Here is a 27,128-nt window from a genome sequence, read left to right as displayed (position 1 = left end):
TTTTTAATTAACAAATTTCTTATTCAGACACTTTTTGAATTCACAGTGTAGGCAGGCCAAGGTATTGTGTTAAGAATAAAAAAATGAGTTTATAATAAACTTTACTTAGTGGGTTTTTTTTTTTAATTGTTAGTTTTCTAGTCTGAGCACATTTCTATCATGAATATTCTTAATGAGAATATATTTGTTCAGCAGTCTTGGATTTTGTACTTCACCCGTACAGTTTCAGGAGGTGAGGCAGTTGATGTACATATATTAGTTCTATTTATAGAGCATCTAACTGCTAGTACCTTCTGATATCAAATAAAAGGTTCCTATTGCAAAAATCCTTCTAGATCTCAAGGGGAGCTTTTATAGAGCAGTGGTTCTCAAACTAGGGCCGCCGCTTGTTCAGGGAAAGCCCCTGACGGGCAGGGCCGGTTTGTTTACCTGCCGCATCAGCAGGTTCAGCCAATCGCGGCTCCCATTGGCTGCGGTTCACCGCTCCTGGCCAATGGGGTCTGCGGGAAGCGGCGTGGGCCAAGGGATGTGCTGGCCGCCCTTCCTGCAGCCCCAATTGGCCTGGAGCAGCGAACCATGGCCAGTGGGAGCCGCGATCGGTCGAACCTGCTGATGCGGCAGGTAAATAAACTGGCCCGGCCCGCTGGGGGCTTTCCCTGAACAAGCGGCGTCCCTAGTTTGAGAACCACTGTTATGGAGGATACTGTTTCCTTCACAGATTCAGCTACAAGGAGTTTTTCTTTTTTATACCAAGCAGTGAGATTTTATATTATTATAAGAATTTGTTTTTAATTAGTAAGATGATATACTATATTGGCAACATTTACGTTACATATCTGTACAGCAGTATATGATTCAAGTATTCTGCTTTCCCTATGGGCATGGATATCTCATTATTATTTGATATAAATTCTATGCACAAAAGGAGAGCAGAATATTAACTTTGAATACTACCATCCCAGTATGAGAGGAGAATTTTGCCCTATATGCTAAGAAAGTAAAGATTTGAGATTTTGCAATACTTTACAGTACATAAGAATATAAGAACAGCCATACTGGGTCAGACCAAAGGGCCACCTAGCCCAGTGTCCTGTCTTCTGACAGTGGCCAATGCCAGAAGCCCCAGAGGAGTGAACAGAACAGGTAATCATCAAGTGATCCATTCCCTGTAACCCATTCACAGTTTCTGGCAAACAGAGGCTAGGGACACCATCCCTGCCCATCCTGGCTAATAGCCACTGATGGACCTATCCTCCATGAACTTATCTCGTTCTCTTTTGAACTAGAAGATATAGTAGAAATATATTCATTACTTTTCACTCTTATGTACAGAGTCTGTCTGCATATGGTTTCCATTACATGTTTTACTACTTTTTCTTTCCCCTATAGAATGTGTCTTATGAAAATTTGCTTAAAATTCTGTTTATATATATATATATATATATATATATATATATAAATGCTTGCTTTCACATTTAGATATGATGAATGGATAAAAGCAGACAAGATAGTGAGACCAGCAGATAAAAATGTGCCAAAAATAAAGCATCGGAAGAAAATAAAGGTAGATTTTTTTTCTATTATATCATTTTGCTGCTTAATTTACTTTCATGTAGACTGATTTTATAATTATAGCCTTTAAATGGACTTGGACATGCATGATAAATTTAAAATGAGTTTCTGTTAGCCTCTTAGAAGCATACACTTTTTTAAGAATGATTTTTGTCCTTCCCTTTTGAAAAATAGCTTTTTCCTCCTCCGCTTCCCCCGCATCCCCAATTCGTCTGGTGCACCAACAGGAAACAGAGCCATTCCCTCATCAGCGATGGCAGCACAGCTCTGGGAAATGAAATTTGCTAGCTACCATGCTGGCTTTGAAGCACAAACCTGTGTCGAACCTACATAAATGTGGCTTGTATCTTACTTTTAGCTTCTTGCCGACTGTGGTATATTTAAAAAAACCCCACAGATATTTTGGCCAGATCCTGATCGATTCCTTGTGCAGGGAAGAAGAGTGTGAACAACCTTTCCCCCCCCTCACCAACAGGCTCCATGGCCATCCCTGCACTCTGAACACAAGGACTACTAGAATCCAGTGCCTCTGATAGAGCCAGACTTGCCTATAGCCTCTCCTCCTTCCTCATTAGCACAGCACAAGGGTGTGCCATTCAATCCAGGCTGTCACAACAGTCATGCCTTCTCTCTGCAGTATCCCTTACTGCGGGGTCTAGCATAGTGGAAGAAGAGTTTAGCCCTTAAATGCTGAGAATATTCCTCATCAGATATAAGTGTTAAGGTAATTCACATTTTTGGTGTTCATACTTGTGCATAAGACAAAATACAGTACTTGCATATCCTTGTAAAGGAACAAAGAAAAAACTTTTATTTTTAGGTTTTGTATTCAAAATCACTGTCTGCATTGCTAATTGTAATACACCTTAATTATATATGTTAGCATTAGAAGAGTTTTTAAAATGGTTTTTTCCTTAACCTAGAATAAAACTGACAAAGAGAAGGATGAGAAGTATTCTCCTAAAAACTTTAAATTGCGACGCTTGTCAAAACCACCTTTTCACACGAGCACATCACCAGAGACTGGGTCCAAATTTGACAACACTGAAGCCAAAAACTCTGAACAAGCTCCAGTTAAATCCATAGAAATTACTTCTATCCTTAATGGGCTACAAGGTATTGTACATGGACTTTCTAATTCAGTATGTAATCATTTTACCAGTATTTAAAAGTGACAGTACAGAGCAATTGAAGCAAACTATAAATAAGGCTGCGAGTTTGTCATGGAGGTCACGGATTCCATGACTTTCCGGGACTTCTGCAGCGGCTAGCCCAGGAGCCCCGTGACCACCTCAGGCGGCCTAGCCACACCAGCCACTGCTGGGGCAGTCTCAGGCCACCATGCCCCTCCCCCCCAGCAGCAGCAGGAGTTTGGGTTTGGGAGGGGGCTCAGGGCAGAGGCAGGGGGTTGAGGTGTGGGAGGGGGAGAGGGCTCTGGGCGGTGTTTATCTCAGAGGGCAGCGGGCTGTCCGGCTCCCAGGCGGAGGCGCGGCCGGGTGGCTCCGTGCACTGCTTCTGCCCAAAGGTGCCACCCCCGCAGCTCCCATTGGCCGCTGTTCCCAGCCAATGGGAGCTGCGGAGCAGTCACTCGGGGTGGGGGCAGCACGCAGAGCCCCCTTGGCCACGCCCCCTCCCAGCACCAGCAGGGGCCATGGGCCACCGCCCTCCCCCCAGCAGCAGCAGCACCCCTGGGCCGCCACCTCCCAGAGTACGCTCAGCCCCCCCAGGCAGCTCCCCCGCACCCCGCAAAGCATCGAAATTTTAGTTAGGGGTATATAGTACAAATCATTGACAGGTCACTGGCCATGAATTTTTGTTTACTGCCTGTGACCTGTCCATGACTTACTTAATATACCTGTGACTAAAATGTAGCCTTAACTATAAATTGAAACTTGTGGAAGAAGAAATTTCTTTCAGAGCATTAGGAGATTATTATAAATTCAGAGTCTGTCTGTACATTTCTTTTTATTTATAAATTGTTTTATATGTATTTTGCACATAAATACCATATTTTTGTCTAACGTGCTAAAAACATACACAAACTTTCTGAATAGATATTCTGGATTCAGATGATTTTGTGTAATCTTAAAAATAATCAGTTCACCTATAAAATAATACTTTGAAAAGTTTTTCTGATGTGTTTTCCCCTTTTTGTTTTTGACAAAGTATTTTTGGCTGTTCTTTTTAGAAATAACAAAATGAAAAATGATAAAATTATACAGGAAACTAATTCTCCCAGTATAAAAAAATACTTAGGAACCATGATAGTGACATCATTAGTGACTCCAAAGTTAGTTATAATTGGCTTTTAATCACAAAAGCCAATTTGACGTGTACACAAGTACTTTCTCAAAATAGATGCTTTTATCTGAAATCTCTAACTTTTTTGAAAATCTTTAAAAATAGTGCATCAGATTCTGGCCTGGTTGTAAATCTGCATAGCTCCATTGCAGTTGATATAGCTATATCAATTTACACGAGCTGAGGATCCATCCCCCACTTGCAAAAACATCATAGCCTAGAAACTCCATGTTTGTTTCATTCAGTTTTCCTTGGTAATTAGTACCTTAAGTATTTTTAGGATATTTGGGTGGTTTTATAAAATTTTGGAGCTGTTCACTTCAAGCTTTTGAAAACAGTCAGGTTCCTGTAGAATTTATGAACTTGGATGGTTGACTCTTTCAGATGACAATATTAATCTAAGGTTTCATTTAAAGGTGACATAGAAAGGAAAAGTGGATTACTGCTCTTATTTATGATGTATAAAAAAGACCTGAAAGAGTTTTGGAGATTTTTTTCTGCTGGAGCTTTAGATTAGAAATTCAGGTCCTGTCTACACTGAAAGACTCTGTGGAGAACTAGCAGGATTATGACAGCACAAGTACTAAAAGTGAAATCTGATTAATTGAGGGAAAGAGTGTTTTTAGATATACAGTCTAAAACAATGTTTTAATACCTATTTAACTAAAGTAATGCGAGAAAAGTTCTTTGAGAATTCAATATCTTAACCCTTCATTTAAAATCTGAGAAAGTTCCCAATATGCATTTTGCAGTCATCCGGGAAGGGCTTCTAGCCGAAAAAAGAATGGAAGTGTGACAAGCAGAGAAAAAACAACTTTGAAAGATAAACAAAATCCACAAACCTTTCACGCCTCCATCATAAAGAAGAAAAATCTACATTTATTTGTAGTTCACTGTAGGCTAGTGGGCAGATTCACCAGCCAGGCAGTCCAAACAAAGCCCAAACCCCTCATGTTCAGTTCCTCATCCTTTTCATCTGAGCAAGTTCTCTGATAAACAGAAGATGCAAAACTTTTCAAAACAATACAAAACACCTGGTAACTCAGATCTTTCTGCAGGTGAGAAGTGGCTGGACCATCTTTCCTCCAAGCCTTCTCTTTCCCAGCTACTGTGGAGACACACACACTAGGACTTCCCTGACACTGGGTTTCTCTAGTCTGGTATCCCTGCCTGAGACAGGAAGCTATATATCTGGCTTCCTGTAGGTCACATGCTTGCACCTAGCCATGTGCCTAAAGATTGCAGCTCCCTTTTGTAAAGGGCCCTAGGATGCTAAAAGACGCACTAGGACATGTACATCTGCCCCACAGCCAACTGGTTTGTTAGGGTACATCGACACATCAATAAAAGACCTGCAGCAGTGAGTCTCAGAGCCCAGTTGAATGACTTGGACTCATGCTCTGGGGCTTAAAATAGCAATGTAGATGTTCGGGTACTGGGCTCAGGCCAGAGCCTGGGCTCCGACATTTTTTCCCCTTGCCAGGTTTCAGAGTCCAGGCTCCAACCCAAGCAGGAACATCTACACTGCTATTTTTAGCCTGAGTCACTTTACAAAAAAGGGTCAAGTCTGTACCCTGAGTCACCTAAAAAACCCTTCCAAAAACACACACCCCGCAAGTTTCCAGCCTCATTGTGAAGATAGGTTTCAGAGTAGCAGCCGTGTTAGTCTGTATTCGCAAAAAGAAAAGGAGTACTTGTGGCACCTTAGAGACTAACCAATTTATTTGAGCATAAACTTTCATGAGCTCACGAAAGCTTATGCTCAAATAAATTGGTTAGTCTCTAAGGTGCCATAAGTACTTCTTTTCTTATTGTGAAGATAGTCTTCAAAATGTAAACTAATGGCTCTTCTTGAAAATTTTTGTGAAATGTTTATTAATAAATAGTCTTCAAAGCTTCGAACCTCTATCCTCTCTCACATGAGCAAAAGTGACAAGCCCTCATTTTGGAGCAATACTGTGCGCAGTTTAAAATTAAAAAAAAAAAAGTTGCAAAACAGCACAAAATAATAAAGTCTAAAAACAAACAAAAACACCCTCAGCTCTTTGTGTTGTTGGAACTTGTAGGTGACTGAATGAAACTAAACTTTTTTTTAAAACTGGGCTGTGATATGAATGTTTTCAGCCAAAAGTGAATATGTGTTGCCCTGAAAACTAGCAACTGGGATGAAAGCCTAGTCCCATTGAAGTCCATGGGAATTTTGGCAAAGAGTCCTGTGGCACCTTATAGACTAACAGACGTACTGGAGCATGAGCTTTCGTGGGTGAATTTTGTGGGCTAGCCAACTACAAAAGCAGTTTCTCCTCCCTTGGTGTTCACACCTCAACTGCTAGAAGAGGGCCTCATCCTCCCTGATTGAACTAACCTCGTTATCCCTAGCCTGATTCTTGCTTGCATATTTATACCTGCCTCTGGAAATTTTCACTACATGCATCCGACAAGTGGGTATTCACCCACGAAAGCTCGTGCTCCCATACGTCCGTCAGTCTATAAGGTGCCACAGGACTCTTTGCTGCTTTTACAGATCCAGACTAATACGGCTACCCCTCTGAAGCTTGACATGGGAATTTTGTCATTGACTTCAATGCGGCAATGATTTTGCCCTCTGTTTCGGACATAAAACTTGGTACAACTTTTAATTTAGATGATGCTAGCTACAGGTCAAGGATATTAGTAAAAAGTGAGCTTTATTTTGTGAGATGTGGACATAGAATGCGTGAGAGTGCAAACCCAGATTTCAGACATATTAAGGTTTTTAGAAGTGAGCTTCTGATGGTAGTGATCCTCAAGTAATAGTAATAGTAGAAATCATTAACATTTAGAAATGATAAACCAAGCTGGAATTTACAAGTCCTGTGCAATTAGAAAAATGTCCTAATCTTTTCTTCTATACATCTACATTTTTCAGCTTTGAGATTAGGGCAAATAGCATTTGTAAATTGTAATTATTAGTTAATATTAAAGATTTAGTGCATTTAAAGTCTAATACTAAACATTATTTTGGGCTGCCATGTCCATTTGTGTTATATAGAAAATTCATATATGTGTGGATTAATAAAACAGAGTTTATTTAGACTTGAATCTGTCACTTCATGCTTTCTCTGGTTCTTCAAAAAAGTATGCAAATCCCTTAAAGGAATTCCCTGGAGATGTTTTATTATATGGGATTTGCAAACTGATAAGCATTGCTGCTTATCTAGCTATTACACTTCCTAATAAAATGAAGTTTTTGAAAATAATCTGTTTTTTTTTTTCTACTGGGTACATGAAAACAAAGGATTTTAATAGTACTAGCTTTAGTGTGTATTGCTATCTATTTATCTATAATATGTTTGTATATTAGTTGTTTTTTTAGTATTACTTGTAACAAATTTTTTTTTAATAGCTTCAGAAAGTTCTGCTGATGATAGTGACCAGGAAGATGACCAAAGTGCCCAGAATGTACATAATGATGGCAAGGAGGAATCTCCGGATGAGACTGTGAGCCAGGACAAAAATGAACTCTGTCCAAAAGAAGAGCAGAGCAGCTCATCTCCCCCAGAAGAAGGGAAAGCCCTTGCAGATGTAGCACCACCTAAATCAGTATCCAAATCACCAGAAAGATTGCGGAAAGAGCTGGAGGAATTATCTGATGATACAGACTATGAAGGAGAGGATGAAGCTACAAAGAAGAGAAAGGAGGTCAAAAAGGAGGTAGTAGATAAAACAACAAAGCCACAGGTAAAACGTGGTAAGCGAAGGTATTGCATCACAGAGGAATGTGTAAAGACTGGGTCACCTAATAGAAAAGATGAAAAGTCCAAGAGCAAAGACTCCCATAGCTTAGAACATAGTAGTAACAGCTCCTCAGATGAAGATGAGGAGGACAAATCTAAACTAAAAATAACACCTACTAAAAAATACAATGGGTTAGAGGAGAAAAGGAAGTCTTTAAGGACAAGTGGTTTCTACTCAGGGTTTTCTGAAGTGGCAGAAAAAAGAATAAAGCTTCTAAATAACTCTGATGAAAGACCTCAGAATACCAGAGCTAAGGATAGAAAAGATGTATGGTCCAGTATTCAGGGACAGTGGCCCAAGAAAACATTGAAAGAACTTTTTTCAGACTCTGACACAGAGGCTGCAGCCTCACCCCCACATGCTTCTGAGGATGCTGCAGTAGAGGAGCAGCTGCAGACTCTTGCAGAAGAGGTTTCTTTGCCCAGCTCTGAACTAGAAAAGCCTTTACTAGTCAGCATAGATGTTAAACCTGTTGAGGAGAAACCAACTGAAATGAGTGACAAGAAAGTTGAATTTCCAAGCAGTGGGAGTAATTCAGTGCTAAATACTCCTCCTACAACCCCTGAATCACCTTCATCTGTCACCGTAACAGATTCTAGTAGACATCAGTCCAGTGTAACAGTCTCAGAGACATTGGCACCAAATCAAGAAGAGATACGAAGCATCAAGAGTGAAACTGATAGCACAATTGAAGTGGATAGTGTTGTGGGGGAGCTGCAGGACCTTCAGTCTGAAGGAAATATTTCTCCAACAGGCTTTGATGCCAGCGTCAGCTCTAGCAGTAGTAATCAACAAGAACCAGAACATACTGAAAAAGGTAAAGAGAAAACCTGTTGACGAACATATATTCCTCCTCTCATTTCTTATACTGCTAATGTATTTGTGTTTAACTGCTGCTACATTACTTGGAGATTGGTTTAAGAACATTGGTCTGACCCAGTAGGGCCATTCTTAAGGTCCATTTAGCCCAGTATCCTGTCTTCTGACAGTGGCCAGTGCCAGGTGCGCCTGTCGTTCATTCCCAGCTTCTGGCAAACAGAGGCTAGGGACACCATTCCTGCCCATCCTAGCTAATAGCCACTGATGGACCTATCCTCCATGAATTTATCTAGTTCTTTTTTGAACCCTGTTATGGTCTTGGCCTTCACAACATCCTCTGGCAAGGAGTTCCACAGGTTGACTGTGCATTGTGTAAAGAAATACTTCCTTTTATTTGTTTTAAATCTGCTGACTATTAATTTCATTTGGTGACCCCTAGTTCTTCTGTTACGAGAAGTAGTAAACAACACTTCTTATCTACTTTCTCTGTACCAGTTATGATTTTATAGACCTCAATCATATCTCCCCTTAGCCGTCTATTTTCCAAGCTGAAAAGTCCCAGTCTTATTAATCTCTCCTCATACGGAAGCCACTGAATACCCTTAATCATTTTTGTTTCCCTTTTCTGAACCTTTTCCAATTCCAATATATCTTTTTTGAGATGGGGCGACCACATCTGCACACAATATTCAAGATGTGAGCGTACCATGGATTTATATAGAGGCAATGTGATATTTTCTGTCCTATTATCTATCCCTTTCTTAATTATTCCCAGCATTCTGTTCGCTTTTTTGACTGCCACTGTACATTGAGCGGATGTTTTCAGAGAACTATCCACAGTGACTCCAAGATCTCTTTCTTGAGTGGTAATAGCTAATGTAGACCCCATCATTTTATATGTATAGTTGGGATTATGCTTTCCGATGTGCATTACTTTGCATTTATCAACATTCAATTTCAGCTGCCATTTTGTTGCCCAGTTACCCAGTTTTGAGAGATCCTTTTGTAGCTCTTCGTAGTTTGACACTCTTAGAAGAAGCAGTAGCCTGCTGTACCTTTTTAAAACTGTAAAAATAATGCCATAGAAAGGCCTGTAATCAATAAGTAAATATTTGACACTCCTTCAGAAAGTGTTTCTTGACCTTTTAGTCAGCAATCTAATATTTTAAAAATCAGAAATGCAACATAAGGTGTATCCTGGAGATTGCACCAGAACCCCAGACCAAACTGTAAAGCATAGTACACTTGATGTCTGTGTGTCATAAATTGTCTGGATACCTTTTCTTATACTGTATTTGAATATGCAATGTACAGTTTCTCATTAACATTTTTATTTACTGTGTGTTCATGGTTTGGAACAACCAGCTCTCCAGGATTGTTCCTCAGGCAACTATTTCAAACTTATTTTTAAGGTCTGACTAGCGTGAGTTTTATAAAGGAATTTGCTGCTCTCTTAGGCCACAAACTGAAGAATCATTATTCATATTTATAACTTAAAACAATCCACCTTGACTACAATTTTATTAATAGAATACATTTTCAAGGAGCATCTGTCAGAATTCACAATTATTATTAATACTCCCTGAAGACGTAGATGCTTTATGTTGTATTTGTGATCCAGTAGATGTTTAGGAGCTTTTCCATGATAGACTGCCATTTTCAAATATCAATAAATCAGTTGAAGACAACTTCTGTAGATTTAAATTTATCATACAAGGTCCGCTGTGGAAGTAATTTAGAATTTTTAAGGCCACTTTTAAGAGCTGAAAATAGAGCGTGGAATTTTTTCACTAAGGTAACTCAAAAATGGGTTTTCATTTTCAAATTTAACCTGCAAAAATGTAAATCCCTACTAGGACTCCACAGTGGAGGAGGGGAAAGAAAAGGCCCAGTCCTGCTAGCACTTGTGTACATGTATAAGTATTTTCAAGGTTGGGTCCAAAAGCTGTTTTGTTAAATCCATTAGCTATATATTAGTCCAGTCATATTTATAGTCTACCAAATATTTTTTAGTTTACATGGCTGCCTTTGGATACATGGACTAAAAGGAACACATTTGTTTTTAAGGACACTCATACCAAAATTGACATTCTGAAGTTTTGTTTGTATTGCTTTCTGTAAAATATACAACTTAATAGTTCAAGTGTGCCATATTTTCTCCCATAGATAAGCATAGTTACTATAATATGTGTAAAAATTAATAAGCTAAAGAAAACAATTACAGAGATATGAACAGGATTCTGAAATTGCAATATAATTTTTTTTTCATTTTAGCAATTTGCAACTACTTTTAGGAGCAAAATGCTTAACTGAAAGTTTTCTCAATCGACTGCTCTCAGAGCACTGTATCCTCTTTAGTTCTGCTCTTGTTATGTTTCTTGCAAGAGAATAATTAGGATTAGAGAAAGAAATTGATTTTTGGAGCCTGTGATAAAGTAAGTCTTTACAACCCTCTCACACTTAATAATGAGTAGGTTGAAAACTTTTCTGTTCTGCTTCCAGGTACTACGTATAAAAAAATGTGTACTGTGTGAAATCCAGGATGACTCCTTTCCCTTTCAAGTTCTGTTTTGTTTTGTAGTATCAGTCACACATTATCACTTTTTTATATATTCTATTCTAAGCGCCTCTCCAATTTGTATGCTTCTCCATTTGTAAAATGCAAGGTGCCCATGTTTAAAAACAGGATTGAGTGTGTGTCTGTAGTTCCTTAATTTTTGAATGATTTTGCTACAGGAGCCCATGGTATCTGTAAATCAGGCAGTTTCTGAGCCTTGTACAGTTCCCATTGCATTTTTTTTTTTAAACCAGATGTCCTAGGATATATTTCAGTTTTCCCTTCCTCTTCTAATTTTATTCCCTATAGCCATAAATACCAATAGTTCTTTCAGTTTTTAAATCTGAGAAAGAGAGAAGTGGGGAAAAGGCAAAATGAAAGGCTGTTGGTACTTCAGAATTGCCTGCTAGACTTTAAAACAGAAAATCATTCAAGCAGGTTTAATGCATTGTGGCTTCATTTTTTTCCTTGAAATTAAGTTGTAACATGCTGTCCACGTCTAATTACACTGATGAAGAGTTTCTAAGTGTTTTTTTTTACTATAAAAGAACAAGTGTATGGTTGACATATGTTAATGGACTTTATTCACAGGGTGGTGGGATCTTACTTTATTATGGTATTGCTGGATGCTTCTGATTCACCAGCCAGAGGGATTCCTAAATTTTAGAGTTCATACTTACCCCATCTCATCTGAAAAAAACAAAAACAAAACACACCAAAAAAAAACACCTGATACTGTTGGTTGGTGCCTTACATGTTCTATGAATGCACTCTGATAACATTGTTGGTACTGTTGGTTTCCACAGTTTGCAAGACTGCTTAAGGCTTTTTGAAATCTATATTATTATCAAAGAGAAGTGGAGGTCTTTTCTGATTCTTTCACTTTTAATGAATCTTGATAAATTTGCCATCTGAACAAATGCCTGTTTAATTTGGAGTACTTAAACACCAAAAGGTCCATATGTGTTAGGAAAAATTGTATTCAATCATATGACCTATTAGTTACTTGCAAACATCTAACACATTTTCTCTTTCTACTAGCAAACTGTCTGCTTCCCATGCACCCCCCATTATCAGTTACCTGTGCTTACACATAAAATAATTAAATCCTGCTAATGGCAGCTGAGAAGAAAAGTCACGATTGTCTGTAAACTTAAATCTCAGAGGATCTGCCTGAGGCTTTAATATAGATAGATATGCCTTAACACCTAAAATACAAAGTTGTATAGTGTTTTCACCAAGAATTTAATGATTTGTTAAAATTGGAATCTGTACAGGTCAAAAAAGACTTAAAGATGCTCAGGGAGGAGGCGGTTCCTCAAAAAAGCAGAAAAGAAGCCACAAAACATCAGTGGTGAACAACAAAAAGAAGAGCAAAACTAGTAAGTATAGCAACTTGGTGCAAAATGAGATCTAGACTTAGAACATCTTGTATTTGCGTGACAAGTGAAGGAAGTGTTTATATAAAGATAACATTTTAGAAAAATGTGCTAAGTAGAGAATTCATAATAAATGTTAAAATGATTAAGCTGTTTTCGCTGAGTGCAAGAGTATTTAAAATTTCTTGCTATGCTGTTTCTCTCACTGATCCTATAAGGTGCTCAAAGCTTTCAGCTCCCATTGAATTCAGTGGGACTTGTAAGCACGTGGCACTTTACGGGGCCTGTTTTTGTCAAAGAGGGAAGGAAAGAAAATATTTTGGGGTGTGGAAATACATACATTTTAAGGAAGGGAATAGGAACTCTATGCAAAGTGAACTTACATACTATGCAAGGTCAGTTTTCACACAATTTCACATAATTTAGAGGTGGTATTATTTACACAGTACTGCCAGTGTAATTACACAGGACCTGTATTCATCCACCTAAACTATTTGCTGCATATTGGAACACATTATAAGTACATCTGACTTTTAAAGTAAACCAAATAAAAAATGAAGAGGTAACATCAGGATATCCTCATAAGTAGATGTTAATTGATGAATATATAGATCATTTTCCTGCCTGCACTATGAAACTAGACAGTTGCTTTGCATTATCCTCTAATGGAGGCTACATCTTTACTGAATATACTCTGATGTTACCTGAACAATTCTGGAGGTGAAATTCACTCTTCCCTACACAAGGCCCAGGTAGTCAGTTTTTGTGCAGGACTTTCAGGGGCCGAAGTTTGACTTTTATTTTTTCACACACACCCCACCACCTACCCGTTTACTTACCTTAAGGGCAGGTCATGCGTAACCTTAGATTTATATGTTCCCCGTTAGTAATTTAAAAATAACAAATAAAACCAAACTGAATTCTTTATGGCTCGAGCCAGCAGGGTGGTTACAGATAATTTAATTTATTGGAGGACTGTGAATGACTCAGTAAGTGGTAAAATTAAAAACTTTATTTAATATAAAATAATTAAGCAAACAGGCATTACAATATAATCTGTACTGCATTTATACTCACATTTGATGAGGAAATGATGCATTATGGGGTGATCAATACCTAAATGACGAGAATGGGCATAATCCTTTCTCTAACAGTACCTTGGTGGTGGATGCGTGTGCCTAATCTAAAATTAGCATGCTACCCTTTTAATAATCAATTATAATAATACTCCTTAATTAATTAACATTAAATTTACTTTTTTTACCATAATTAAATATTTTCTACTTTTTTATTGGCTATTTAACATTGTCATCTTAATTAACATCTGCATAAATGCCATAGCAATATCTATTAATATAAATAGCATTTTCCAAAACATTAACACTGTATCTAAAACACTTATAGAAACCAGGTAGGACCAAACATATTTACAATATGACCTGGGGTTGTGTCCTAACTTATCTTCAGCTTGCGTCTAAATTGTCTTGGTTCACTTTATTCATATTTTACCAAGCCTCGCTTGACTATTTTCAAAACTATTTTTAAGAAATAGATTTTTGGGCCTACTTACAAATCAATATTTCTGTATAAACATAAGCAAGCACCTTCTCTATAGGCAACACATGGGGTTGCAATTCAGATCCTACTGCCCACTCTGTACCTCCCTCTCTTCACCAGGGATGCATTTTACCCTTTATATATTGAAAAAGAGGTGTAATCCTTTTCTGATATTTGGAACCAGTACTTGAGGAGTTAGTGGTTTGAATAATAAAATAAACCTATGTTGTGTATTTTTGTGTTTCTTCAGCAAACAGCAGTGATAGTGAAGAACTTTCTGCTGGTGAAAGTGTGACCAAGTCTCAGCCAGCAAAATCAGTTTCCACTGGAATGAAGTCTCACCATACCAAATCACCTGCAAGAACACAATCTCCAGGAAAATGTGGGAAAAATGGAGAGAAGGAATCTGATCTCAAGGAACAGAATAATCGTTTGCCTAAAGTTTATAAATGGAGTTTTCAAATGTGTAAGTGCCTTTTTTTAAACTAGATCTAGTTTGTTCTTGTAGCAAGACATAGTAAATAAAATACTAAAGTATTTTCTTTCAGAATTACTTTCAGTCCTAACGTTTCTGAATTTAGTTATCTTTCTCTAAGATTAACTTTTAATTATTTTTGGGTGAAACTTACTGTGATCAAAATGCAGAAAGCCCACCCCTGTGCACTTTCTTATATACCACTTATTTTTTTACACATAGGGTTTAAAGTCATTCTTAGGTTTTTGTGCAAACTGTCCAGTACTGGTGTGAATTTCATACTTCTTATGTTTAAGTTGACTTGTGTACCTTTTTTTCCCCCCTGTGATGATCCCTCAGAGGTTTCCCAGACTTGGTAGTCAGTTAAATTTCTTTGTGTTCCATTTTACCTTAGCAAAACTGGAACCAGAACAGATTTATATCCTGTTATAGCAATAAACTTCTCCATTTTGTGTATTAGTCAGCTGTTCTTGGATAACTTTGGTGTGTTGTGAGGCATGAAGTTGGAGCGAATGTACTTTAATCCACATGAAAAATTCATCAATAACTGATTAATGCAGACCCCACAGTGCCTTATTGCTACTAGAGAGCAACTTCATTTTAACTTCTTTTTTTTTTTTAAATAATCCTTCTTTTAGAAAACAATTTGGGAAGGGGGCAGTTAATGCAACACTATCCTTCCACTGCGGAGAAAAGGAGGGCAACAGAAAATACATGGGGAAAGGCTTCAACACCTCTTATTTAATGTAACAAACATATTTAAGACCCTTTTCCCCTCATCCTGTCCTCCATACGTCCATCTGCCCTTTCAGCAATAGTTTGTGGTCCAACAGCCATTTTCAGCTCTGTTTCTGTTGTAAACTCAGACTTTAGGTTTTTGTTGTTTTTTTTTGTAAAGTGGGAACTAGAAGTGGCTGTTGGGCTACAAGCTACTGCTGAAAGCGTAGCGGGGCTCAAGGGGGATAGGGGAAGAGGGCAGTTTAAAATTGTACTCGCTCCCTTCAGACTTTTCTGCCAATCCTCTCCTACCCTTATGTTCCTAAAAAATAGAGCTGGGAAATCAGGAACCTTTAAATCAGCTTCCAATTCAGGTTTCTCAGGCTTCATGTCTTCAGTTTTATAGAAGGGCACTGCTTTCTTGCACACCCCGAAGTGGCTGTCAAGACTTTTCTCTTCTTGGTGATGAGGTCTCATTTGTATTCCTTTGCATGGCTTTTACGTCCATTTCAAGAGCTCCACTGGTCAAGTTAGAATGTCACTTTGGACAATTCAGAGCCAGGTGTTACGGCTTTGATTTTAAAAGTCCAGATAATTAGGTCTTGGTCATAAAACCGTCCATGATCCTCTCTTCTCCCCCAAGCACACATGCATGAATAAAAAGGAGCAGAGAATTCACCTACACACAGGGAATTCTTCACTTTCCATCTTCAGTCATTTTAAGGACCAGAGAATCTGATGCTAAACCCTTGGAGCCCAATCCTAAATCTGTGAGTAAAGCTTGAGAGTAAAGAAACTTTACTTGCTGAAACTGTGAAGAAATTGAGAGGACAGAATCTCAGGAAAAGGAAAATCTGTTGCAACTTTGTGTTTGTATTGTGCCGAGCACAATGGGACCCCATTCTTGGTTGGTCCTTGGGCACTACTGTAAGAAACATAATTAAAAATAATTCCTTCGTCACACCAGGGTCACATTCCACTTCTGCTGCTGATGGGAGAATAGCAGGCATAGCTTTCTGTTTTCCTTCAGAAGTTTGTAACTATGTGGCTCTGTGCTGTGCTTTCATCCACCTGTCATGCCCCTGCTCTACCCAAACCCCACTCAGTAATCCGCTCAAATGAGATGTGCAGATTTCCCACACAGCTCCCATAAGGGTGCTTTTTTTATTCCCTTCTTCCCTACCCTCCTGCACATCAGACACAGGATCAGATCTGTTCTTTTTTGCATCTCTCAGGTGGCACAAAGGAGTTGAATTTTAACCATAACTGGTCACCTGTGAATTTCCCTGCAGAGGGGAACTCTCAGTGCGAGTAAAACCATCAGAGCCAGTGCCTGTTCCTACCAACATCCCAGGATAAAATGCCAGGGGAAGAAGAGGCATATTGGGAGTAGATAGGGAAGGAGGAAGAGCTCTGTTATGCTACACTGATCCTCAGTTATTGTACGGTCCCTCACTTAGAGCAGCCCCTAGTATGTTCTAATTCACATTGGAGCGAGCACAGACTGTGCTACAGAATCATGAAGCCATAACTGGCTGGCTCCCTGATGGCCATGCTACTCTCTTTGTCAGAGCTCTGCTTGTCCCGAATTAAGACTCATGCCCACAGACTTTAAACTGTTTTTGACCCCATTTGTGCCCATCTAAGGATTCAGTTCTGGATATTTAATCCTGAAAATGCTTATTAATCTTCATAAACATAAAACAAAAAACCTTGTTTGTTTGTTTTTTCCCCTCTCTCAAAAATATTTTCCTGTCTGCCACTCATGGTGTTTGAGGAGAAAAATCTGTATTGATAGATGTTGGCTGTGTTGTAACTATGTGATTCCAAGATACTGTATTAGAGATATAAGATGGGTGAGATAATATCTTTTAGTGGGCCAATTTCTGTTGGTGAAAGAGACAAGCTTTCGAGCTACACAGAGCTGAAGAAGAGCTCTGTGTAGCTCGAAAGCTTCTCTCTTTCACCAACAGTGATTGGTCCAATAAAATATATGACCTTACCCACCTTGTCTCTCTATCGTGATAGATGGCAACTAAAGTTGCTGTGGTTTTTAGCTGCTTTGTCCTCTATCTTGATACTTTTCCGATACCCTCCCCATAGGATCTGAACATCTCCCAAGAATTTACAACTAGAAAGTTTTATGGAAACTTCAGTTCTATATTAATAATTAACTGAGGTGTTATTTAACTCACAGCCGACCTGGAAAATCTGACAAGTGCAGAGCGCATAACAATCCTACAGGAAAAATTGCAAGAAATCAGGAAACACTACCTGTCCTTAAAATCTGAGGTAGCTTCGATTGACCGAAGAAGAAAGCGCTTGAAGAAAAAGGAACGGGAAAGTAAGTACTTAAGGTTAAATTCTGTCCTCTGTATGCCATGCAGTGGGATTACCCATTGTACTTGAGGAATGTGGCCCTTAGATCTCTGCCAAAAATTTCTAATGCATATACCTGTTAATTTCCAACAAGTTAAATTAAAAGTCCAAAAGAATGTTTTTCTTGGGTTGATCTTTGTAACACATGTAACATTTATGTTTCCATAAATGTTGGGTAACTCTTCATGAAAAATTGTTTTTCCAGCATACCATATAAGTACATTTGTCATTTTAATAGATGCCAACAATAGAAATTATGATACTGTAATCCAGTACACAAGTTCCTTTTGTTTCACTACTAATGCAGCTTTTATTTTTTTAAAGAATACTGTCAGGTTAAAAAAAATATGTTTTGAAAGACAAACTTCTATCTTTGGCCCGACTCCAACAAAGCATTTAGGCAGGAGCTTAAATTTAACCACATAAGTAATCACATTGACTCTGATTATTCATGTGCTTAAAGTTAAACACTTGCTTACGTGATTTACCAGAATGGGCTGCTTTTTTTTTTTTTAAGCAATGACAGATTAGTTGGGGGGTTTTTAATTTCAGTTTTAATTATCTAATGTACTTTTCACCATTTATACTGACTTTCTTACTGTTTTGCACCTTGTTCAGATAATGAAAACCTAATAAAATTCATCTGTTTCTATTTCATATACTAGCACAGGACCGCTGTGTTTGTATTATAAAAACTGTAGGGGAACATTTCAGTGCAAAGTGGTTTTCACTGAAATTCATGAAAACATTTCTATTTAATATTAAGTGTATATAATCATTTAAAATACAAAGCCTAAATGTTTGCACTTAAACTACCTGACAATGCCACATGACACTGTTTCTAGGGATTTCAGTGCAGCCATCTGAGAAGTATGGCAAATTCATGCAATGTCCTGGGCTGGCATTCACATTAATAGCATTTGTAAAGTTGTCAGCAAAATGTTTGTATAGATATCTAGAAATTCTTCAAGAATTCAAATAAAAATAATCCCACAAAAATACAGTTCAGGTATCCAACATTTTTAGTCAACAGCACTCCATATGAAAAGAACATTTTCAGAGGGATGTATTCTATTTTATTCTCTAAGAGGATCTACATTTTTTTGAAGAATTATAAAACTAACTTTTTCTAGTAAATGTATGCAAAATTCAATATTACTAGCTTGATTTTTTTTACAGATAAGTATCATAATTTACTATAAAATAATTTATCATGATTTCCATGATAAATTATAAAATATTAGCTCTCCATTAGCCACAGAGTCATTACTTCATTAACTACTTTTAAAGGAACACCATGTTAAGTCACACTTCTCTCTGAAAATGTTATACATACTGTTGTTATAAATAATATATATTATTACTGCTGAAAGATATTGGAGAGAAATATTAGTTTTCTCTATTCTTCATTTGTTCACTTTGTATGTTTGACAACACCATGATTATAAGGGGAAACAGTGAAGTCATAGAAATGTAAAGCTGGAAGCAACAGGGATAGGTTATCTTGTCCATCCCCCAGCATCAAGGCAGGACTAAGTATACCTAGGCCATCTCTGACAGGTGTTTGATTGATGTCTTTTTAAAAAATCTCCAATGATGGGGATTATATAACCTCTCCTGGTAACTATCCTTATAGTTAGAAAGTTTTTCCTAATATCTAACCTAAATGTCCCTTGCAGCAGATGATTTCTTGTTCTACCTTCAGCGGACATGGAGCACAATTGTTATAGTCCTCTTGGTACACCCCTTAACATATTTGAAGACTGTTACCAGCTGCCCCCTCAACTCTTTTTTTCTTAGGACTAAACATGTCCATTTTTTTAACCTTCCTGATAGCTCAGCTTTTCTAAACCTTGTATCATTTTTGTTGTTCCCCTCTCTCCAGTTTGGCCACATCTTTCTTAAACTGTAGCACCCAAAACTGGACAGAGTACTCCAGCTGAGGCCTCACCAGTGCCAAGTCGAGTGGGACAATTGTCTCCTGTGTCTTATATGTGACTTTCCTCTTAATACACCCAAGAATGATATTAGCCTTTTTCACAGCTTCATCATGTTCTTGGCTCATGTTCAAATTTTGATCCGCTATAACTCCCAGATCCTTTTCAGCAGTACTACTGCCCAACCATTTTGTAGTTGTGCATTTGATTTTTCCTCCCTAAGTATAGTACTTCGCATTTGTCATTACTGAATTTCCTCTTGTTGATTCAAATCAGTTCTCCAATTTATCAAGGTCATTTTGAATTCTAATCCTGTCCTCCAAAGTATCACCTCCCACCATGGTGTTATCTGCAGATTTTATAAGCACATTCTCCACTCCATTATCCAAGTCATTAATGAAAATATTGAATAATACTAGGCCCAGGAGAGACCCCTCTGGGACTCCACTATTTGTATCCTCCCAGTGTAACAGGAACCATTGACAGCTATTCCCTGAATATGGTTTTTCAACCAATTGTTTGCCCACCTTATAGTAATACTAATGTATAGTAATGTAGTATAATGGACCATACATTTTTGTTTGTCTTGTTTGTCTTGGTCTTTCACACAGCGACAAGAAATTGTAAAGAATTAATTATTAATAAAAAAAATGTGTAGTAGTTGTTGGAGTCAGTGGATACCGACTCTTCTTATATTACAGGGTTAGAACCTTTTGTTAACCCCCCACCAATGGCATGTGACAAGAGCCACAAAATAAAATTAGCTTCTGATCTGCACTACTCTTGTTATATAACATGATGGCAAAATCACAACAATTGGCAGGGGCACTTGGGAGCGGGTGAAACTACTTTTAATTATTTTTATTATTTTAACTGGCTAGGTTTTAAGTTGATGGTGTCCCTTTAATGTTTATTATCTGCTTTGAGGTCGTCGGGTAAGAGATGCTAATGTACATGCAAAGTATTTTTTTATTTTATTTTAGTACATTTATTTAAACCTTTTTGTTTTTCTTTGTCATAGGTGCCACTATTACATCATCTTCTTCTTCCTCACCTTCCTCCAGTTCCATTACAGCTGCAGTTATGTTAACTTTAGCAGAACCATCTATGTCAAGTTCATCACAAAATGGGATGTCAGTTGAGTGCAGGTGACAGCAGGACTTGCCAAAGCACTTTGCACTTAATGGCTGCTGAGGGCCACTTTTTTTATACTGCACAGTGGCACAAAATTCAGACAAGCACTATTTTGTATTTAAAAATTGTTTCTTGACAAGCTAACTTTGCACTTAAGTGCACTTTTATGAAGAAAAAGTACAACAAACTGCTTTTCCTCAAGCAATAATTGTTTCCAACTTGTCTGGGAATTGTATGTCTAGTGACTCGAAGGCCTTCCACTGTGGCAAATGGAGAGGCTGTTTGTTCACTGCCTGTAGAGACAGTACAGTAAGCATACAGTTGTTGGTTGGGCCTAATTGATGTGTTAAGGCTTACTGTACATGTATTCCCTGGTATTTTGTTAAAGCTGGAACATTTGATATTTTTCCATTTATTTATGACAAATATTGAACCTATTTTCATTTGTACAAACTAATTGTTTTTTAACTTCTAAGTCACCTCACAGTGGCTTTAATTGTATAAGTCAAGCACATGTATTAAATTCAAAACCTGCAGTTAGTAGGATGTTTTGACATCAGTCCTGATAACCAAATATGAAGATTCTCTTTTAAAAAGACTGACTAATGTTTACAGGTTTGAATTAGGCTAATAGGTTACTATGGGTTTTAATAACCCATTAATTGGAATGGAACTACTGTACTTTGCCATTTTTCTATGAATCAGTATTTTTTTTAATTTTGATAAAATACATTATGACAAAAGGAAGAAAATGGCTATCAAACTGTATTAAATCTTAAACAATGTATAAAGATTGTATTTAGCCAGTTTAAAGTGTATATTTATTCATAATGGATTATAACAGTTATATTTTTGTGTTTTCTTGTAAATGTTTCTTTTCCCTTAAAGCAACAAATATTTCATTTGTAATGCTTATTTTATTACGAGCTGCAACTGAGAGGACTTCAAGAAGGAGAAAGCTGTGTTAATATCGTTTGTGGTTGCTGATATGAACACTGCCACAAAAGGATAGTTGTTTTTAATATAAATAGCTAGCTGAGTGTTAGACATTCATTTTTTTAAAAAAATGCCTTGTACAAAATCCAGACCCAACTCAAAACTGTTTTCACATGTATTGATTTTATGTTGTATGAATCCCAAGCTCTCTCCTGTTAATTATACATCTTTGTAAGACATTTGTATATTGCGGAAGTGTTCATTCAAGCTATTTAATACCTGGCACTGTTAATACACAGTACTTTATTGTACAGATTGTTTTACTGTTTTAATTGTAGTTCTGTGTACTTCTTTTGGCTGGGGGAAAAAGGGGCTGGCATGTTTTTCTTTGTTTTTTGGCAATACAACATGTAATTTCAAAAGGTTTTGTTTGTAGATGCTAGAGTGTCAGAATCCTTTACATTCGACTTTTCTAAGAAAAGCGTTTTCAGTCTTCGTAGTGTGTGCTTACGGTAACTGATTTTATTGAAAATGGTTTCAAAGTATTCAGATTTGTACAAGACTGTAAAAATTTGTTGACAAACGTTGAAGGAAAAGCTTATAGAAAAAAGCTATAGAATATATATTAGGTTCTGAAGACAATGGAGAACTATGTAATATATTGTACAAATGTAAGCAAAGGCCTCTGAAATAAAATGCCATAGTTTGTGAATCCCTGATTTTGTTTCTAACAGTTTAATTAAGTAATTTTAGTGTGTTCATTTAAATGACACGCAATTGTAGAATCAGTTAAGCTAATTGTATTGGTTGTGTTGTAAGAAATAAATATATAAGGAATAATTTTGAGAAAAATATACTGGGCCAAATTCTCTTCTCAGTTTGGCCAAATTCATCCTCTACAGAGCCATGCTACTGATTAATTTGGCAAATTGACATAAATGAGGTTACATCAGTATAATTAAAGACTGGATTTGAGCCACTTTAATTCTGTTAGTTTTGAAAATGTGAAAGAAAAGATGCTTAAGGTATTTGCTGACCTCTAATATCTATTGGCCAAGTTCAGATGAGGTGAAAGCAGAACTCCAGTGAAATAACTGGAAATGCTCCTGCTTACCCTAGGTCTGAATTTGATCCTATGCATACAAACTTCACTCATCTGATTAAAATGCTATTACATGTGCAATCTGATATATTATCAATGAGACTTTGTTAAATAACGAATAATTAATATGCAGTTTAGCACAGCTTGATTATTTTTATTACTAACATTCTGCCATCTGAGGCCCCAATCCTCCAAACACTTAGGCACATGCTTAACTTTAGGACCATGAGAAATGCCATTGATTTAAATGACTTAATTGACTGGTCATAGTAGTAAAGTTAAGCATGTGCCGGTGTTTCCCCATCAGTAGATGTAACTTGCATTGGTTTCATTGGGAATTGCTCCTGTGGAACTGAGGGCAAAGTTCACCCACTGGACTATGCTTCTGCATCTGCTTTTTGGACAAATAGCTTTTACTCTAATAAAACACTTACTGGCTTTAGTGGAAGTCAGTCTCAGTAAGCCGGTCAGGATTCTATCCTTCCTGTATCTTTTTTGGTCTAATTACTCCTTGTTATCTTCCCCCCTAATCCATCTTCCCCAGAAATCTGATTTATCTATTTTTGGGAGCTTTCTCACTGAAGGGAATTTTTTTGCTTCTTGAAAGTGGAGAGGAAAGCTAGAAACCACACATTTTTCATTAAGGTGAATGATACTCTCACTAGCAGTAGAATAATATTGCAGGCAGCCATGCCATCAAATACAGATATTATCCCTTTCTTTACTGTATTTCTTTCCATGTGATTTAATGAATAATTTCAGTATTATAAATTGCTCTAGAGATTCTAGAGTGAAGTTCCATTCCGAAAAGCAATTCTCTGTAAATGGTACTCTGCAGCTCAGTATCTCACTAATTCCAAGAAAAAAATGTTTTTACCTGTCAGACCTTCAAATTTCCTAGACTCTTTGAATCATTTGAGCTTTTTCCTTCTCTCATATCATAAGTAATAAAAATTCTTCAAGTGCTTGTCCATATACATTCCACTCTTGGTGGGTCTCATGCACCCCAAGCACTCAAAACTGTAATCTTTTTGCCTGCAGTGTCTGTTGGGCCACACCTGTGCCTTGTGTGTCCTTGCACCCACCCCACCCCCATCCACCCATCCAAGAGCATAAAGGGAATAATGGGCCAACCGACCTGCAATTCCTTCTTACGCCTGTGGCTGCTAGATGGAACTGAAAGTTGTCCCCCTGTCCTTCTCACATTAGCAATTCCAAAACAAAAATGTGAGTACACAGTTACCAATTTGACGCAGACTTCTACTTAGGATTTGATCTGGGCACAGTTCTTCATCTGAAACTTTTTTGCACAAAAAAAAAAAAAGTGCAGATTTGGATTGACCAAAACACTTTGTGAATTTGTATAGAATTTGGCAAATTATCAGGGGAAAAAAAAATTGAGATGCCAAAATGATTGATTTTTTTTTAACAAAATGTTTCGATTTTGTGTGGATAGATTCTCAAGCAGACTTAGAGTGCCAGTCATAAAATCAAGGAGGAGCTCCTTCCTTATACAAATAGCCCAGGGGTTAGGGTACTCACCTGGGATGTAGGAGCCCCAGATTTGAATCCCCTTTCTGGAGCAGGAATTGGAACTCCGCTGTCCCAGTCCCAGGTGAGTACTCAACAACCAGGCTATACTGTCACTTTCTTACTGTGACCAAATTAATGTTTAATTATTTAAACAGCTTCAACAGGAGAGGTTCCTTCTTGGCTTTGAGATCTGTGCCTAAGTCCTCTGGTGATTCTAGCCTTTCATTTCCAAATTTCCTTTGCTTTTGTTAAATAGTGCCCAAAATCAAAATGAAACATTCTGTCCAACCCAAAACATTTTGTTAACTTACTGATTTGCCAAAAATTCCCCCCCCCAAAAGTTTTGGTGTTTACTTTTTTTTTTTATTTAAATTGCCAGCAAATCAAGTGTATCAGTTTATTTTCTAGCCAATGCATGCTCCACATGTAATTTACACATAGCTGAATTTGGTCCAGAAACTTCCATGAGAATGCTGGCTGCTGAAGGAGGGCAACATCATCCCCCGCCTTGGAGACTCAGAAGAAGTAGAGAGCAGAATTTTCAATTCATCTCATGGCAAACAGTGAATCCTTGAGTCTTTTTATAACCCAGCAGATCATGGATGTGAGAAAATTGAACAGGCAGTTCAATCCTTTTCATATCTAAAGGAAAACCAACATCTGTAGTAAAACCCTCCCATCCCCGAAAAAACACTAATGTAGCAAACTTTTCTGAGTTTCCTACGGGTCTATATCCCAATATTTCCTTGAAAAGAAAGGTTTCCTCTTCATAATATGATACAATGTGACATCATAACACTATTGGCTATGTTTATTCAAAATTATATTACTCTTATAGTAGCAAACACATGACGTATTTGGGCACTTAATATTCCTTAATATGAAGAACTAGGGCCCTAATTTTTAAAAATGAGTAAATATATAGCTTCAGTTTCTGGGTGCACTGTTTGACACCCTAAAGGGGGCTTGATTTTTGAAAACTTCTGAACAGCCCACTCTCTGAAAATCAAGCTCCTTTAAGGTGTGCCATCCTAGCCACAGAAAATTACTAAACTTTTGAAATTGTAGGCTGAGAAGCAAATTTTCTCCTCCACTGCAGCACTTTTCAGTTGGGTCCCACAACACAAGAGTTGCCTAAATCCAGCAGATGTAGTCCCTTGACGATTGCCCTTGCCTGTGGAAAACTTTGGGTGCCACAGAGCTGCAGCTGAGGCTCCTAACCAAGCTCCTCTTGGCCTCTCTAGCATGAGCAATGGCCAGGGCATCCCTGGTAGCAGAAATGTCCCATTGGCAACTGGCACAAGAGACATCATCCTGAGATCAGTTCTAACTTGCAGCAAGGGCATGGAATAAAACTGACACCTGGATGGCCCCACAATCAGGAGACTGTAAAGATACCTTTAAGTCAACTGCACCCCTGTCGTTCACTTAGGCTATAGTGTATACATTGCATAATCTTCCAAGAACCATCTTTTCTTTGTTCTTGCTATCTATACTATATACGCAGCTGTGACAGCTTATATTTTGTATACTTGTAGATGACTGTCAAAGTCATATGCTATAGTTAGGCTTGCCTGAATTTGATTTTTTTTAAATAAGGTTGACATTTATTTTTAAGCATTTTTTAGATTGTCAATTTAAATTTTCAATTTTGCAAAATTATGGTGGGGGAGACTGATGACAGTAAACGGTGAGATTAAAAAAGTTAAAACTTTATAACTTTAAACACAATTTGTAAACAGATCAAATATACAAAATAAATATCCTTAAACTCAAATGAATTCTCAAGCAGCATTTTTCTTAACATGCTTATATGTAAATTTCAATTATTGATATAAATAGCTTTCATTGGTTTGTGCATATAGCAAAATTGACATTTACTAATAAAATATAATCCCTTCAAGCCTAAATATAGTGTAACATAGCAAGTACAGAAAATGTAATATGTATTTGTGCGAAGGAAATGAAGTTGGTGTGTAAATGAATCCTGTGCAAGTTTGTTTCCAGGAGATGAGTTTGTGTTATGGTAAGGGATCTGATAGAGTATAATGTTTGTACTGGAAGATTGAGAGACAAGGATTTGTACTTACTGAATATCTGACAGTCTTGTAATGAAGACCCTTATTAAGAGAGAGCAGGTTTCAAGCCCCTGGTAGTGGGATCCATATCAAAAATTTATTCAGTGGGTGCCAATCATTTAAAATAAGTGTTTTGAGGACACAGGTTATTTGTAATAATGTGAATATTGTGTTTGAATTTCCAGGAATACCTGTTTTCTCACATGTCAAACAGATGTGAATATTCAAATAAAATGATCAAAGCAAGAAATTAACATAGGTAGAAAATTAACGTAAGTAGTTGACTCTCTCCAATCAAAACATGACAAAGTAAGGGAATGGTCCCCTGGTTCTGAAGACCTTAGATCAGGGGTCGGCAACCTATGGCATGCATGCCAAAGATGGCACGCAAGCCAATTTTTAATGGCACACTGCTGTCGGCCGCCGGCCCCGCTCAGCCCACTGCCGGTCTGGGGTCCCGGCCGCCGGCCCCGCTCAGCCCGCTGCCGGTCTAGGTGAATGGAATCCCAGGCTGGCAGCGGGCTGAGCAGGCCGGGAGCATAAGGTTAGCATTTTAATTTAATTTTAAATGAAGCTTCTTAAACATTTTGAAAACCTTGTTTACATACAATAGTTTAGTTATATACTATATAGACTTATAGCTAGAGACCTTCTAAAAAATGTTAAAATGTATTATTGGCACGCAAAACCTTAAATTAAAGTGAATAAATGAAGACTCGGCACACCACTTCTAAAAGGTTGCCAACCCCTGCCTTAGATATTAGTGACAGGTTGAGATCTTTCCTTTTACAGTTCCTTCTTGAAGGACGCCTCATTACAATACTTTTTATTTTCCGTGTCCGGTAGGTATTCAATTGAGAGTTGTTTTGTTCCAC

General features: G+C 37.6%; 1 protein-coding gene across 4 annotated transcripts in view; it reads left to right on the top strand.

The window, feature by feature from the left end:
- Window positions 1-22,252, top strand: part of ARID4B (AT-rich interaction domain 4B) — a 140,938-nt gene extending 118,686 nt beyond the window's left edge. For 2 of the 4 annotated variants that reach the window (XM_037895274.2, XM_043544324.1), the window contains 7 exons: window positions 1,480-1,564; window positions 2,496-2,688; window positions 7,259-8,467; window positions 12,295-12,408; window positions 14,213-14,428; window positions 17,352-17,498; window positions 20,492-22,252. In XM_037895274.2, coding sequence (XP_037751202.1) covers window positions 1,480-1,564; window positions 2,496-2,688; window positions 7,259-8,467; window positions 12,295-12,408; window positions 14,213-14,428; window positions 17,352-17,498; window positions 20,492-20,622 — 2,095 coding nt within the window. In that variant the 3' untranslated portion in view covers window positions 20,623-22,252. The remainder of the gene's footprint in view (window positions 1-1,479; window positions 1,565-2,495; window positions 2,689-7,258; window positions 8,468-12,294; window positions 12,409-14,212; window positions 14,429-17,351; window positions 17,499-20,491) is intronic. The other 2 variants (XM_043544325.1, XM_037895275.2) reach the window with 1 other exon arrangement.
- Window positions 22,253-27,128: the final 4,876 nt, after the last annotated feature.

This window comes from Chelonia mydas, chromosome 3, assembly GCF_015237465.2.
Source record: "Chelonia mydas isolate rCheMyd1 chromosome 3, rCheMyd1.pri.v2, whole genome shotgun sequence".
Classification (NCBI taxonomy): Eukaryota; Metazoa; Chordata; order Testudines; family Cheloniidae; genus Chelonia; species Chelonia mydas.
This window is presented reverse-complemented; position numbering and strand designations above follow the sequence as displayed.